The sequence below is a fragment of the Coenobita brevimanus genome, chromosome 94, assembly GCF_032717465.1.
Source record: "Coenobita brevimanus isolate Jiangsu-jjx chromosome 94, ASM3271746v2, whole genome shotgun sequence".
NCBI lineage: Eukaryota > Metazoa > Arthropoda > Malacostraca > Decapoda > Coenobitidae > Coenobita > Coenobita brevimanus.
Window position 1 is genome coordinate 7,787,560 of NC_137047.1, and position 13,956 is coordinate 7,801,515.

At 40.2% G+C, this 13,956-nt stretch overlaps 2 protein-coding genes across 4 annotated transcripts in view; one reads left to right on the forward strand and one right to left on the reverse strand.

Annotated features, from left to right (window-relative positions):
- Positions 1 to 1,092: 1,092 nt before the first annotated feature.
- ATPsynCF6 (ATP synthase, coupling factor 6) lies at positions 1,093 to 8,175 on the reverse strand. Of its 2 annotated transcripts, none has more exons than XM_080282583.1 (4): positions 8,054 to 8,175; positions 7,075 to 7,227; positions 2,322 to 2,472; positions 1,093 to 1,215 (listed from the first exon to the last, which is right to left on the reverse strand). In XM_080282583.1, the coding sequence occupies exons 2-3, from the start codon at positions 7,224 to 7,226 to the stop codon at positions 2,349 to 2,351; spliced, it is 276 nt and encodes a 91-aa protein (XP_080138709.1). In that variant the 5' UTR covers position 7,227; positions 8,054 to 8,175; the 3' UTR covers positions 1,093 to 1,215; positions 2,322 to 2,348. The 2 variants fall into 2 exon arrangements, with proteins under 2 accessions (XP_080138709.1, XP_080138708.1); XM_080282582.1 differs by having other exon boundaries at positions 2,322 to 2,458; positions 8,054 to 8,174.
- A 158-nt stretch (positions 8,176 to 8,333) lies between these two features.
- Positions 8,334 to 13,956, forward strand: part of LOC145412943 (pyridoxine/pyridoxamine 5'-phosphate oxidase-like) — a 17,163-nt gene continuing 11,540 nt past the window's right edge. For both annotated transcript variants that reach the window (XM_080282757.1, XM_080282758.1), the window contains exons 1-3: positions 8,334 to 8,482; positions 11,251 to 11,407; positions 13,523 to 13,622. In XM_080282757.1, coding sequence (XP_080138883.1) covers positions 8,347 to 8,482; positions 11,251 to 11,407; positions 13,523 to 13,622 — 393 coding nt within the window. In that variant the 5' untranslated portion in view covers positions 8,334 to 8,346. The remainder of the gene's footprint in view (positions 8,483 to 11,250; positions 11,408 to 13,522; positions 13,623 to 13,956) is intronic.

The following is a 13,956-nucleotide window of genomic DNA, read 5'->3' on the forward strand; positions in this document are numbered from 1 at the left end:
CAGTTCACCACCCACCCTTCTCATCACTCGCCACGTATACCTGTGGATCATTTTATGCCTGAAGAGGGTATTGGCTATCACCAACCCCCTCCCAGCACAAATATCCACTAATTCATTCCCATTCTCATCTATCTCAGCAGGCACACCCAACTCACCAACTATTCCATCCACCTTCACATTCCCAACTTTACCATTCATATCACCAATCAAAAACACTCTCTCATTCCTTCCAAACTTTTCCATGCACACATCTACATTTGTCCAAAACTCTTCTCTCACTCTTCAATTTATTTTTTAATCTCTTATTTTTTTTCCAACCCTGTTTGTGCCTTTGGGAATTCTGTCAAAAGAGTACCATACTGGGCCTTTTTTCCTTCCACTTGCTGCAATGCATCCATTACGCGTGATTATATATCACTGTTCAAATAAAGACTTACAAAATGGAAAATAATAATGTGACTGGGAAGTGGGAGTAAGGCAGTGCACCACAGGCTATCACTTCTTGGTAGGGGGAAGGTTACTCACACTCAGGGTTGGAAAATATACCGGTACATATATATATATATATATATATATATATATATATTTATCCATTATTTTATTTAATTCAGATTTTTTAATTTCAATTGTTTTACTTAATTGGATTTTTAAAAATTAAACTATTTTTTCACTTTTTGAAGACTTCTTTTTTGTACTAAGTCTATCATTGTTAAATGAAATTATATTTTGGCATCATACATTTATTACCCACAAGTTGCTATACAACTTTAAAAGACCTGATGCATTAAAGGCCTTCCTAACCGGAGCATTTATTGTTATTATCAAAGTGCCTTCTTTCCTTTGTTATTTAATATTTACCTTACAACAAAAGGCAATCACTGGTGCCTGACTTGACCAGGATCAGTATACGAAGAGTACAGGACAAGCAGACTTGATGCATCTGTACAATACACATCCATCAGAGTCTCTGTCTTCTTCATTTTTATTGTATTAATAAAAAAAAATCCATTTTGATTTAAATCTGATTTAAATAATTTGATTTAGATCATAACAACCCTGCACACAGACAACACAATGTAGGAAAATAACAGCTGACAATTACAATTCTTGTGTCTATTACGAGAGTATGTACATATACATTACTGACCTATGACTTACAAATACAGAATTCCTGAACTGTGGGGTCATTGATTTATGATGTCTCAATTTTGGGATCTGCAAAGAGAAAATGTAAATACAGTACAACAAAATATACTGTGCAAGCAACACGTATCCCCCACCACCCACAAAAATTAGCACAGTCTCTGCATGCAAAACAATATCCCACTCCCATCCACTCACCCACACACACAAAATAAAAATCTGATTTTCAAAAACACACCAATTATTTATTATTATTATTAGTTATAGGACGTGAGCTTCAAGATGAATGATGCACTCTTATTGTTCTGGCAACACATCTAGACACAATTACTATATTTCATGTGACCCAAAAAGTGAGAACACTGCACCTAATGCATTCTCTTATAACTTACTATTAATCCATACAAAAGCCATGAAACAAAATACAGTAATTGTGTTTCATCATTATCATGACTTCCTTTCCCACCTAAGGATGGGGTTAAATAGCAAGGTTAGGAGAAACTAACCAAAAGTCTAACCCCAAAGGAATGAGTCACGCTCTCATTCACTCACCATTCAAACCCCTGGAATCCTGACTCCACTTCACAGGCATAATCATCCACACTTATGTCTATCTATCTATCTATTGCCAGACGCCTCAATCCCGCTTGGGGTGGCCACAAACAAATCGCCTCCAAGTCGCCCTGTCCCCTGCCATTTCACTGCCCTGCTCCCAACTCACACCCCTCTCTCTCATATACCTCTCCACCCCATCCCTCCATCTCATCCTCGGCCTCCCCCTCCCTCTTCGCCCCTCCACCTCACTCACATACACTCTCTTCGTCAGTCTTTCACCCTCCATCCTCTCCACATGGCCAAACTTGAGTAATTTATTAAAACATTTTTATGTGATGCATGATTGCAAATAGAGCTAAAAACTCACATTGTAATATTTTTTTTAAGATCAATTTTCTGAACAACAGTAACTGAATTTCAGTCCCCTACACCTTATTAAAAATAATAAAGAAAAGTGGCTTCCATAACAGCCATGTATTACTAGCAGTTTCTATAATCAGTCTGTAATACCATGATTTTACATTTATCATTTACAAACTTCAGCACATGACCATGAAAAGAAAATATAGTATAAAACTAAACCCTAGTGTCTTCACTTTATTACTAACTGCAGCTAACCTTACCAGTGAACTTTAAGTCTGGAAATTTCGTCATGTCAACTCCGGCACCACCACCATACTGGCGGGCAACCTTGTCCAACTCCTGCTGTAGCTGTCTCTCAATATCAGGCGTCGCATCAACCAGCTTTCCACCTGCAGCCCTGCTGACAATGATCTGAGTAAGTGCAATAAGCCCTCACAACAAGCTGGCTTTTTTTTTTTTTTTTTTTTTTTTTTTTTTTAGTGCAATAAATCCTCATTACCAGCTTTTCTGATATTCATTTTTTTTTTTTTTTAATGAAATCCTCAGTAAATTAAAACCAGCCTACTACTGTTAAACACAAGTATTTAGCTGGTTTGTACACTTCACCCATTTGACAGCTGCTGTTGCTGCTAATGTGGCCCCAGGCTCATCTAGACATGAGCATGGTGGGCTGCAGCCTTCACCTCTTCACCTCCTGACGTCGTTTCACGTCTGAGGATGTGTGGTTGATAGAAACCAGTTCATGTCTGAGGAATGGTTGATAGGCGCAAGTCCATGTCAGAGGACGTTTTCATATCTTGCAGGCATGCTCCAACTTAAAAGCGCGCCAAACTCAATGAGAGTGGTGTGGCAGGCTCTCGTGCACCTGAGGGTGCAGGAAAAGGCTAGCTGGGACAGAGGTGGGGGAGGCAGCACACCCAGGGCAATGGAGAAGCATGAGAGAGAGAGAGGCAGATAGGGACAGCTGGGTGGGGGAGAGGTGCCTGGAGGGGCAGAATACATGTGTACTGACTGCAGCCACCCACCAGCCAGTTGATGTAGTATATGTATACATACAAACACATACATACAGTAAACCCTCGATATAATGAACCCCGGTATTGCGAATATTGGATATAACAAACGGCCAAATCGCGATCAAACTTCCCCTGGATTTTGCGAACAAAGGTCGCTAAATGCGGGAGAAGTTCGAGAACCAGCCCACGGTGACAACGGCATCCCTTCTGGCAGAGTAAGTGTTTTTCAACAGCATCCCTTCCTGACATCATAAGTGTCCTGTAACAGTACTACATTATAATGTATTCTTATTATAGGTACTGTATTTATATGCACAATTTCATACAGCATGGTTTTTACATGTACAAATTCAAAAACCACTGAATTTTCCACATAAAACTTCATAGAGTTAGTTCAGGTTATGTCTGAGCACGTAGGACTAAGACCGAATGACTCCCCTTATATAGCGAACTGAGTTCTGTAATCGCTTGGAAACATCGAACCCCTCATACATAGCGAACTTTCGGATATAGCGACCCACCCCTCCCCCCAATTAGTTCATTATATTGAGGATTTACTGTGTGTGTGTGTGTGTGTATATATACTGTACATATATATATATACAGAGTGACCCAGAAAAACCTCCCACATTTCAAAAAAAAAAAAAAAAAAAAAAAAAAAGTTAAAAATAATCAAAATATTAGTTGCACACATGACACTTTATTCAATACAGTTTTTATTCATCATGTTTTAAAGATGATATCCCCCAAATGGTGGCCGTCATTGTCTATACACGCTTGGAGGTGATTTCTGAAGGCTGCCATGGCTCGATGGGTCATGTTGGGTGGAACAGCGGCTATCTCCTGCTGAATAGCAACCTTAAGGGCTTCAACAGTTTAGGATTGATGAGTATACACCCGTGACTTAAGGTAGCCCCACAGAAAAAAATCACAAGGGGCAAGGTCAGGGGAATGGGCCGGCCACCCAACATCGTCACGCAACGAGATCAGCTGATCCGGAAACATTTCCCTCAGCACTTGCTGTGTGTGCTGTAGCTCCATCTTGCTGAAACCACACACTGAGTTCTTCAAGCTCAAGGTGTTCGAGCTGTGGCCTTAGAAAGTTTTCGAGCATATCAATGTAACGGTCAGAAGTTACAGTAACAGTTACACCACCCTCTTCAAAGAAATAAGGACCCATGATGCCAACATTGGCAACAGCGCACCACACAGTCACTCGATCGGAGTGCAACGGTCTTTCGTGTAGCATGTGAGGGTTGTCTTCAGACCAATAGCGAAAAATTTTGTTTGTTTACAGAGCCACTCAAATGAAAATGAGCTTCATCACTGCACAAGTGAATAGCATCTTCCGGAACACGTTGCAGAATATTCTCGCATAACTCCCTGCAGCTTATCCGGTCTCTGGCATTGAGTTCTTGCACAACTATCACTTTATATGAATGGAAGTGAAGGTCTTTGTATAAGATTCTCCTTGCAGTTTCCCAGGATATCCCTACAGCTAAAGCATACTTCCGCGCAAAACATCTCGGAGACTGCGCAACAGATCACCTCAATGCTTCAATATTCTCAGGCGTACGAGCGCTCCTAGGTCATCCAGTTGATTTTCTTTTTAAAGCTGAGCCTGTTGCCCTGAAATTCTCAACCCACTGCAAGATGGTTTTCCGATCTGGAACGTTTTGGTTCCGTGGAATACTGAAACGTCTTCGAAAGGCCTTCTGCACGGAAATCACGGAATGATTGTTTGTGAAGAACGCTTTGACAGCGAACAAACGGTGTGCTCCCAACCACGCCATGTTGGTGACTGAGGACAGTTGGGGTTGGGGTACCAGCAGACCCTAGCCCCGCCCCTCCCGCCTCACTACTGCCAGTGCTACAGCCTTTCGAAATGTTGGAGTTTTTTGGGGGGTCACCCTGTATATGTGTGTGTGTGTGTGTGTGTGTATATATATATATATATATATATATATACAAACACACACATACCAGCCAGTTGACACCATGACCTCTAAAAGAGCAGCAGAGGGTAAGTGTACCGGTATGCTTTTTGTGTGTGTCTGTATAGTTAAAAAAAAAAAAAAAAAAAATCCACCATCCAATCTTATGTTGCCCCATGAAGAACGTAGGAGTCCAGGACTAGGCAAGCTGGTCCTGACATTTAAGATGAGAGTGACCAGCCTTTCTCATCCTTAAGTGGCATTACATGAGAAATAAACCCCAACCATCCCTTGCATATAAAGCACACCGGTTCAATCCAATTGGAGTGCTATAATTACTCGCTAAACCACCGCCATAATTGGGTTATATGGTTGCCACCCAGCATAGTAAATGGTTTACCAGTGAACAGGAAATCATTTTGCTTGTCACTCAGTGTAGGCTCACCCATAGGCAGAGGAGAAAAGAATGAAGAAAAGAAATCCAAATTAGGAAAATAAGCCCAGTTGTGAGACAGGGATACAGTGCAGGGAGCCAGGCATCAAGGGGTTAAGATGCCCATCTGCAGTCCATCATTTCCTTTTGGAGGGGGGTTGGACTGAGGAATATTTGCATAGCTACATTCTTATTCAACATATGAAGGTATCCCTCTCCAGTATTTTTATTTGACAGTTGCAACTCTTATGTCACAAGAGGTGATATTTCAGAGCATGGTCTGTACTTAAAGGGTCTGTTGCACATGTAAAGCTGGATGGAAATTAACCCGTACCATCCCGAGCATTTTTGCTATTTTAAACCAATCCAATCCCGGACCAAAAACGAGAAAAAATTTCATTGCATAAAACAATCCAAAAGGATATATAAATCATGGAAAAGCAAAAAAAAAGTACTCCTTATAGGAGAAAAAAGTGCAGGACGGCCATCCAGCGTGTTTCTAGCCCAGTTTCCCAAGACGTTAGCTACATTTTCCCACCCAGCTGGGCGGGATGAGAGAGAATGGGGGAATCCCCATTCTCAATATCCTTCTCCACTGGCTCATATTCTTCCCCAGAAGAGTCGTCCAGGTCTTCCTCTTCTACAGAATCACTAAATGAAGGGACAGAGGGTCCATGTGACAGTTTCAACTGCCTCCTCCAGCCCAGTGAGGCGGAAAAATGGCGTGACTTCCGCGACATTCTAACGCTGTGATGGACAGTGGCACACTGATGTTACCCAGCCATGCAGAACCAAACTCAGTGCTACAAGTGCTTGTGCACAACGTTGCCAATACATTAAGCTACTCCTTAGCAAAAAATTTGCTAGACTGAAGCAGTTAGAGACGCGCTACAGCGCTTGAATTATGCTGTCGGCACCACCACGTCGCTGGGATTGCTTGAGACGTTTTGTACCATCGGCACCATGCCGACGGCGGGATTGTACGGGTTAATAATGCAAATATTACCAGTAACTTGTGGTGCTTTCTAAGTAAAATAAATTCTTTTTATAACCTAAATGAAACTTTGTCAAACTTTAACTTATAAACTCTTTCTCTGCAACATATTTCCCTCACTGAATAAAAATGATCCAATATTAGAGAAAATACAAATAAGAATACACCAAAATGCATCCACAGTACTCTATGCAAAGGTTAAGAATTATATATGAACGCGAATCCTAGTAACAACAAGTAAACGTGGACCCTTCAAGCCCCTTGCACTTCCTCTTGCGGAGGGTTCTTGCGCTGCTATAATATATTCTAGTTATAGCTATGGGCAATTCTACGGAGATCCTATGCCGGGCACTGGGAGAGGTGTTTTTTGGTCAAAATGTGATCGCTCATTAAATATAGTAAAGTTTTTCAATCGTGATGGGACCAAGTTTTTTCACATCAGCAATTTTTTTGCGAGTTTTGCACCAATTTTGGTGCAATTTGAATGTGTAGTTTCGGCTGCCCAAAATACACACACACACACCGCTAGTGCTATAGTATATTAGATGTCACTGTGCCACAATAGTGCACAGACCCTAAAAATATGGTACAATACTGGTATAGGCTACACTTATGTCAATTTCATAATTTGCTCACTTGCTCTTCTTGCTGTATTCCTGGATCTTGTCAACAAACAGTTGCTGAATTGGGTCGGTGGCTTTCTTCAAAAGGACTGCCGAGACTCCATAATTTCGTCTCAAGACAGTCTGGAGTGACCTCACCTCAGGTAGAACCCTAGTCACAATCATCCTGTAAGAGAAAAAAATGACCTACTTTAATACATAAAGCAATATTTAATAAAAACAAAACACATTTCAACACACAAGTAGGATCTCCTATGTACAATAAGAGCATAAAATCCAAACAGAAATCCATTGGGCATAAACTCTGTAAAACATGGGGTTTAGCTATAGTATAACTATTCTTTAGATTATCCATTATTGAGTATTCAAAGAATGAAACAGTTTAAAGTTTCCAAGAAATATACCATTAATACTGCAAGTGTAAATGCACTTAAGAAAAATTGTAATCCTGTTGCACTTGGGTGATTTTCTCATTATGGGTCAGTTTTCTGATGCACACAGAGATCTACGGTAAGGTGGGAATTCATGCAGGGTTTTCTTTGTCTTCCCTGTAAATATGGAGGAATTAAATATTTTTAAAAATAAAAATGCCATTGCCTTGCTCTACCTTCAGTTTATCTTAGACGAAGGTCATTACAAAATGAAAAAACAATGAAACTTCGTGGGCTAATGTTGGATAATTGGGAAAAAAAATGAAAAGGAACCTGGCTCGACATATAATCCCATCGGGTATTTGAATATGCACTATAAAAAATGCATGGCTCATAATACATCTGATAAAAATGCAGGAAAGCGGATTTTAATGTTAAGGTTAAAGAGCTGAGTCCAAATAACCATACTGGGCGATCAGCTGACGACAACTTCAAATGACTAGTTCTAAACCTCACGGCAAAGGTAACTGGCTATAAATCACCGATAAAGTCTTTATCCACGCAACTTTAGGTGACTGACAAGGAAACACATCCCAATTCAGTGCCAAAAATGCCACAAACCTTGACAGTTTTTGTTAAATACCCTGGTCACCGGCGGATGCTGATTGCCTGTCAGATGATGCCCTCTGCCGGCTGCTGCACAAAATTTCACCGTCAACATTGCTCAATACAAGATCCCGCATACTTTATAGATTTTATTATTATTACTGACCCAAAGCTTAACCAATTATTATGATTAGTCATTAGGCAACCTGCTTATTATTTACCTCGCACGAGATCAAGGTTTTGTGACGTAATTGGTGGCCTTCTAATTTATGTAATCGAGACAGAAGAAGAGCAGCTGATGCCTTGACATGACCAGGGTGATCTCTCGCCTGTACGGAGGTTTGAGACATTTTCAGAGAGTCAAGAGGATGGCGCTCTTCAGGGAGGACGTGGTTCAGGACGTGAGGGCAAGTGACACGAAACAGATGTCCATAGATATTGGAGGTAAGCTTAAATTTTGTGATCGAAGTTCCAGTGATTTACGTAACATAGGCCTAGAGTTGCGTCAGTTTACATGCAAAAAGAAAAATGTCAGTAATTTATATTGTTCATGTTATCTTTTTGGTGTAATTCTAGTTTTGGACATATTGGGAATTTCAGAATTTAACCCTCCCCAATGTTTAGATCTTGTTTGGAGTATTTTGAACCCCCCAGAACAGGAAATCGCAAATGAATAATAGCGCCGTAAATGAATTTACAAATTTTTTCAGTGTTTCAGAACTCTTATCTTTCAGGTGCCATTAGAGGGCTTCTGTGTATTCAAATGTTCGTCACTAGTTGCCAGTAGGCATGTGTTAGTGCCTGACATACGTGATGGCTTAGTCGTTTTTTTTTTTGGCATTTAATTGGTGCAGTTGTTTTCTTCTCGACCAATCATAGGTCGGCATAACTGGTGGTCACTTCGCACATGATTTTGGATTTCAGTATCAGGATGGCGTCTCTGTGCTTCGGCTGAGAGTGATTACTTCTCAGTACAGTAATTGCGAAATGTAATTGGGATTATGCAGACAGATCTGAAGCTATAGTACAGTATTAGGTTTGTAGGACATCTTGGTGTTCTGGTAGCTCAGGTGATCTGTAAAAACTGTAAAAATCCACGTTGCCTCTGAGACGATAAACATATCTGGTGTTGTGGCCGTAGCACCTTATTCTGAATACGAAAAAGAAAAGAAGTTGCAGTTACCGTACCAAGTGTGTGATTTTTAGTACACTTTCCTTGATGGGGGTAGGTTAGGTTAGGTTAGTTTCAGTTGGATTGGGTTTGTGTAGGTTAGGTTCAGTTGGATTAGATTAGGGATATAGGCTAGACATGCAAACTATGTTTTTCCAATGCTTTTTTGATGTGTTTTGAATGATTTTCACCATTATTTGCATTGGAAATGGCTAGTTTTAATGAGTTTCACCTATCAAAATCCTAAGTTGATGGGGTAAAATCATAAAAATTTGTGATTTGTGATAATAATGAAGGTCATTAACTCTAAGCCTTGGCCACCCCGTTTGGGATACATGGCATCTGGCAATGAATGAATGAAAAAAAAAAATCATTACCACATCAGAAACCACCAGAAAAACAGTGTTTGCATGTAGAAATCCAGAGATTGCTGAAACTAAAAATTTACCATATTTTTCCCAATTAATTCCATACCTGAAGTTATGACAGTAGGTGTTGATCAGTCTGTGTGGCATTGCAGACCCATCAACCTCAGGCAAACAGCTGCCCCTGCAGGACTGTCCTGTGCAGTGAACTGATGTTCCCTTGTGGCTGGCAGTGCCATGCCACAGCAGGGTGTAGTGGAAAGTGTGAAGGTTTGTTTCCTGGGTGGACACTGCATTTATCTCCACCCAGTTGGCAGGGGCACTAGAGAAGGCTCCACTTCACCCCATAATTTGGTTATTTGGTTACCACCCAGTATTGTGAACGGTTTCCTGAGTTACAGGAACCATTATGCCTATCACATAGTGTAGAGCCACCTGAACTGGAAAGAAGAAGAATAAAAATGTGACAGGAAGGTCAGGGAAAAGTTGGAAAGATGAGGGCAGACACAGGGATAGAAGAGAAAGGGGATGGAAGAATCAGGAAGCAGTACGGTACATCAAGTTGCCACCACCTACCACCTTAGATGACAGTAATGAATATATAAATATCCACTGAAACTGCTAACTTAACCCAGGTAGGCCTAATCATGCTTAGGTTACTGTGAAGAAATTTGAAGGACACCTTGACAAATATTGGAAAAATTAGAGTCACAAATTTAACTGTATCCATAATCTTATCCAATGTTGCCTCATGAGGAGTGTAGTTTAACTGTAAAGAACAAAATAATAACTTCCACATGTGACCACCACTCATCATATTAGTTCTTACAATGAACTAGGAGATCCGGAGTCACAGGCTTTTTGAACCTTTTCCAGCACAACATCTGTGGTAGACTGCTGTATTTGTATTAAGTGGGAGAGTAAGAAGAGTTCTACATTGGCCAACAGTATTTTGTAACTGAACAGTTGGCCAATGTATTTGCCATAATATGGCTTGAATTTATAGTTATTTTCAGTCATCACTACCCACTCTGCATCAGCATTTATGTTTAATTATCCTTACAAAGAAGCAGATGACCTTAAGTTAGTGATAGTTCTCCAGTGACTAGGGCATTCCAATTTCCAGCTCAAAGTATGTCCTCATAATGATGAGTTTTATGTAAAGCATTTTTATGTAATCCATTCTGTCCAGTCTGTAACAGTTTAACTGCCTGAACCATATTTTCCATAGTCTCTACTCTTTCAGAGTCTGAATTCATAACTGTCAACAGCATTTACTATATATACCGCAGTAATTAAATTTGCCAATTCTAGGACCATCTTGGTATCCGTATACTGATTTTTTTTTTTTTCCAAAGCTTCTGTGTCCTTAATTAGAGAGGGTGAGTAAAACTGAACTGTATGCAGTATTCTAACAGTGGTCTAACTAACATCAGCAACAATGCCAGATATATTTCCCTTTTTCAAAAATTCTTAGTCAAATTTAATAATTCAGTTTAACAGTTTGCAGCTACATGGCATATGTGCTGTATTATCTTGAGGTCACACAAGATGTGCACTTCTAAACTGTTCTCCAAACCTGTTCTTGCTAGTGGTTTGTCCTGAACACTAGAATTGACTCCAGCATTGGTGTATAGATTCCTTGCTTGTGTTTGCAATTCAGTTTTGCTTTTCAGGAATGCGCAAACCATACAAGGGTAAGATTGAGACTTTCACAGAGGAGAATCTGGTGGCCAAGGAACCAGTTGCTCAGTTTGCTGCCTGGTTTGAGGAGGCATGTAACACCCCAGGCATCATAGAGGCTAATGCCATGTGTCTTGCTACTGCCACCAGGTGAGATGTAGAAAAGCTGCACTGGGAGATGTTACAGAAATTGAAAGGTTAACTGTATGGTAGGTAAGGATTTATGAAAGATTTAGGCATGGGAGGCATGTGTATCCTTTTACACTAACTTGGCCTGAACTTGCCATCTCTCCATCTTAATACTGAGGTGTAACAGGCCAACACTAGAATATGATGCTAGTCACTAAGAATGGAAAGGTAGACCCATTGTATTGTCTGATTTTGCCATTGAGCCATGTGAAATGAGCTGCAAAAGGACAAATATGTGGTTTAAGTTCAAGATAACTACAGTAAAACCTCTACAATTCGGCATAATACATGTGCAAGCCTTGCTGAGTTAGCCTATTTGCCGAGTTTTAGGGATGAACTTTAAGTTCTGCCCCAGCACACACACACACACGCAAAAAAAAAAGGAAAAATGGAAAAAAATAGACAAAAATTAAAAGTTTTTACAATAAACAGTAAAAGCTGCCTTACCATGTTTCCATGCAGTTGTAGGGTGTATTCCAGGCATGCAGGAGGACTTTTGGTAGTTTTTGGAGGTGTTAGGGGGGCTCAAGATCAATTTTGGACACACCTTTACTGTACTGTACTTGTCACTGTACACTATGTAAAGCACAATTAAGACCATAAAGGCCATTACTGTAATGTATTTATCACTTGTACTATACTAGAGAACTAAGCACTAAACACTTTAAACATTACTGTACAACTCGGCATCTTACCGAGTTGGGGGGATTTTTGCTGACTCTCTTCCTCTCATGTGTGCATTTTTGGGAATTTTTGAATTTTGATTTTTTGAATGAATATTTTGGAGCCTTCCCGAGATGCAGAGGTTTTCGATTTGAAGGATGCTGAATTGTAGAGGTTTTACTCTACTGCATAGTTGTGTTAGATACTGCCTAACCCCATGAATCTGGGTGACATCCTTTTTAGTTTATTCCTGCTGCTACCAGAGAGTTTATATTTAATGTAGGAAATATCTCTTACCTCCACTTTGACAAGTGTATCCTAAGCTGAATTAAATTGTCAGAGAGATAACAAGAATAAAGTGAAAAGGATCTCTCTAGTCTCTGTGGCTAGACACACGCAATATTAGTGTTCTGTACATCTCAGTACCTCCACCACATGGAAAAGACTTATGAAGCTGCATTTGAAAGTATGAAAGAAGTGGGAGACAGTGTAAGAATGACATTTTCATAGAATTGCATTGAATTTGTGCCTTTTTAGGGGCATATACAGTACAGACTTGGGGTTAGGTTACTGTAAACTTAGATATTTTAAGGGTAGGAGAGTTAATTAATTTCTAGGTACCGGTAACATTTCTTGGAAAAAAAAAAAAAAAAAAAAAAATCCTTCAGGGGAACCCTAGTAGATATGCTGACTGGGAAGTTTGTCAGTCCCCTACTCACAAGTGGCGACTCCAGTAGCCTAGCCTTGAGCCCACCTACACACTGAAAGGAGTAATATGGGATTGTATGCTGCTGGTTTCATTATCTCTGATAAAAGACAATAAGTAAGTCAGTGAGGCCAGGGAACTGACAGGAGATCGAGCTGGCTGGATGAATGTTGTGAGAAGAAGTGCATGATCAGGGATTTGGCATCCCTTTTTAACGTGGCAACGTCTGGATTGACTCTCTCGGATACATTTATGTGAAGCTATGGAACGTGGTAAATGTTTTTGGCGTATCTGATGCAGCCGGGATTCCGGGGGCTTGAATGATGAGTGAATGGAGGCGTGGCCCATTGGATTGGGCAGATTTGGGCTGTCTGGACATTGCTACTCCTCACCCTGCCCTAGAGTGGGAAAGGAGGTCTGGATGAAGATGATGAGTATAGTAGCATTTCAGCAGTATGCATAGCTATATCATTCCACTGTATGCATTTAGGCACTGTGCCTGATACCATATAAAACATTACCGATACAGTACTGTATATGCAGATTTGTCTGTGATTCACTGTACACTGTAGGTTTACCTCATCCTGGTACTGGTATCTCATTGCCATCCATAACTGAGGTATCAGCATATGATTATTTTATGATGGTAACCTTGTACTGTTATAAACCAGTTCCCTTTGTCATAACTGATCTTTCTACCAAGATAGAGATGGACGTCCATCTGCCAGAATGGTGCTGATGAAGGGCTATGGCAAAGAAGGATTTAGGTTCTTCACTAATTACTCCAGTAGGAAGGGACAAGAACTAGTAAGTGGATTTTGCTCACACTGTTGTATTAATGGAAGTGCATTAGTAGGGCATTTGGTACTAACATCAGCTAGGCCACATTGATGTATTAAATGCAGTGACTCAGATTACTTGTAATTGTTCCTGAATAGCTACTGTATTTTAGAGGAATGGGAGTAATTAAGAAACTGAAGTTCTTTCACTGTAGCTTATCCTTCAGTTACTAGTAGTCACTGCAAAGAGAAAGTTGCTTATTCACATTAGACAAAATCTGCTAGAATAAGATGTTAAATTTTAGCTATTCTATACTCATTATACTGATACTACTCTTGAGTCTGGATGTTAGTCATATAGT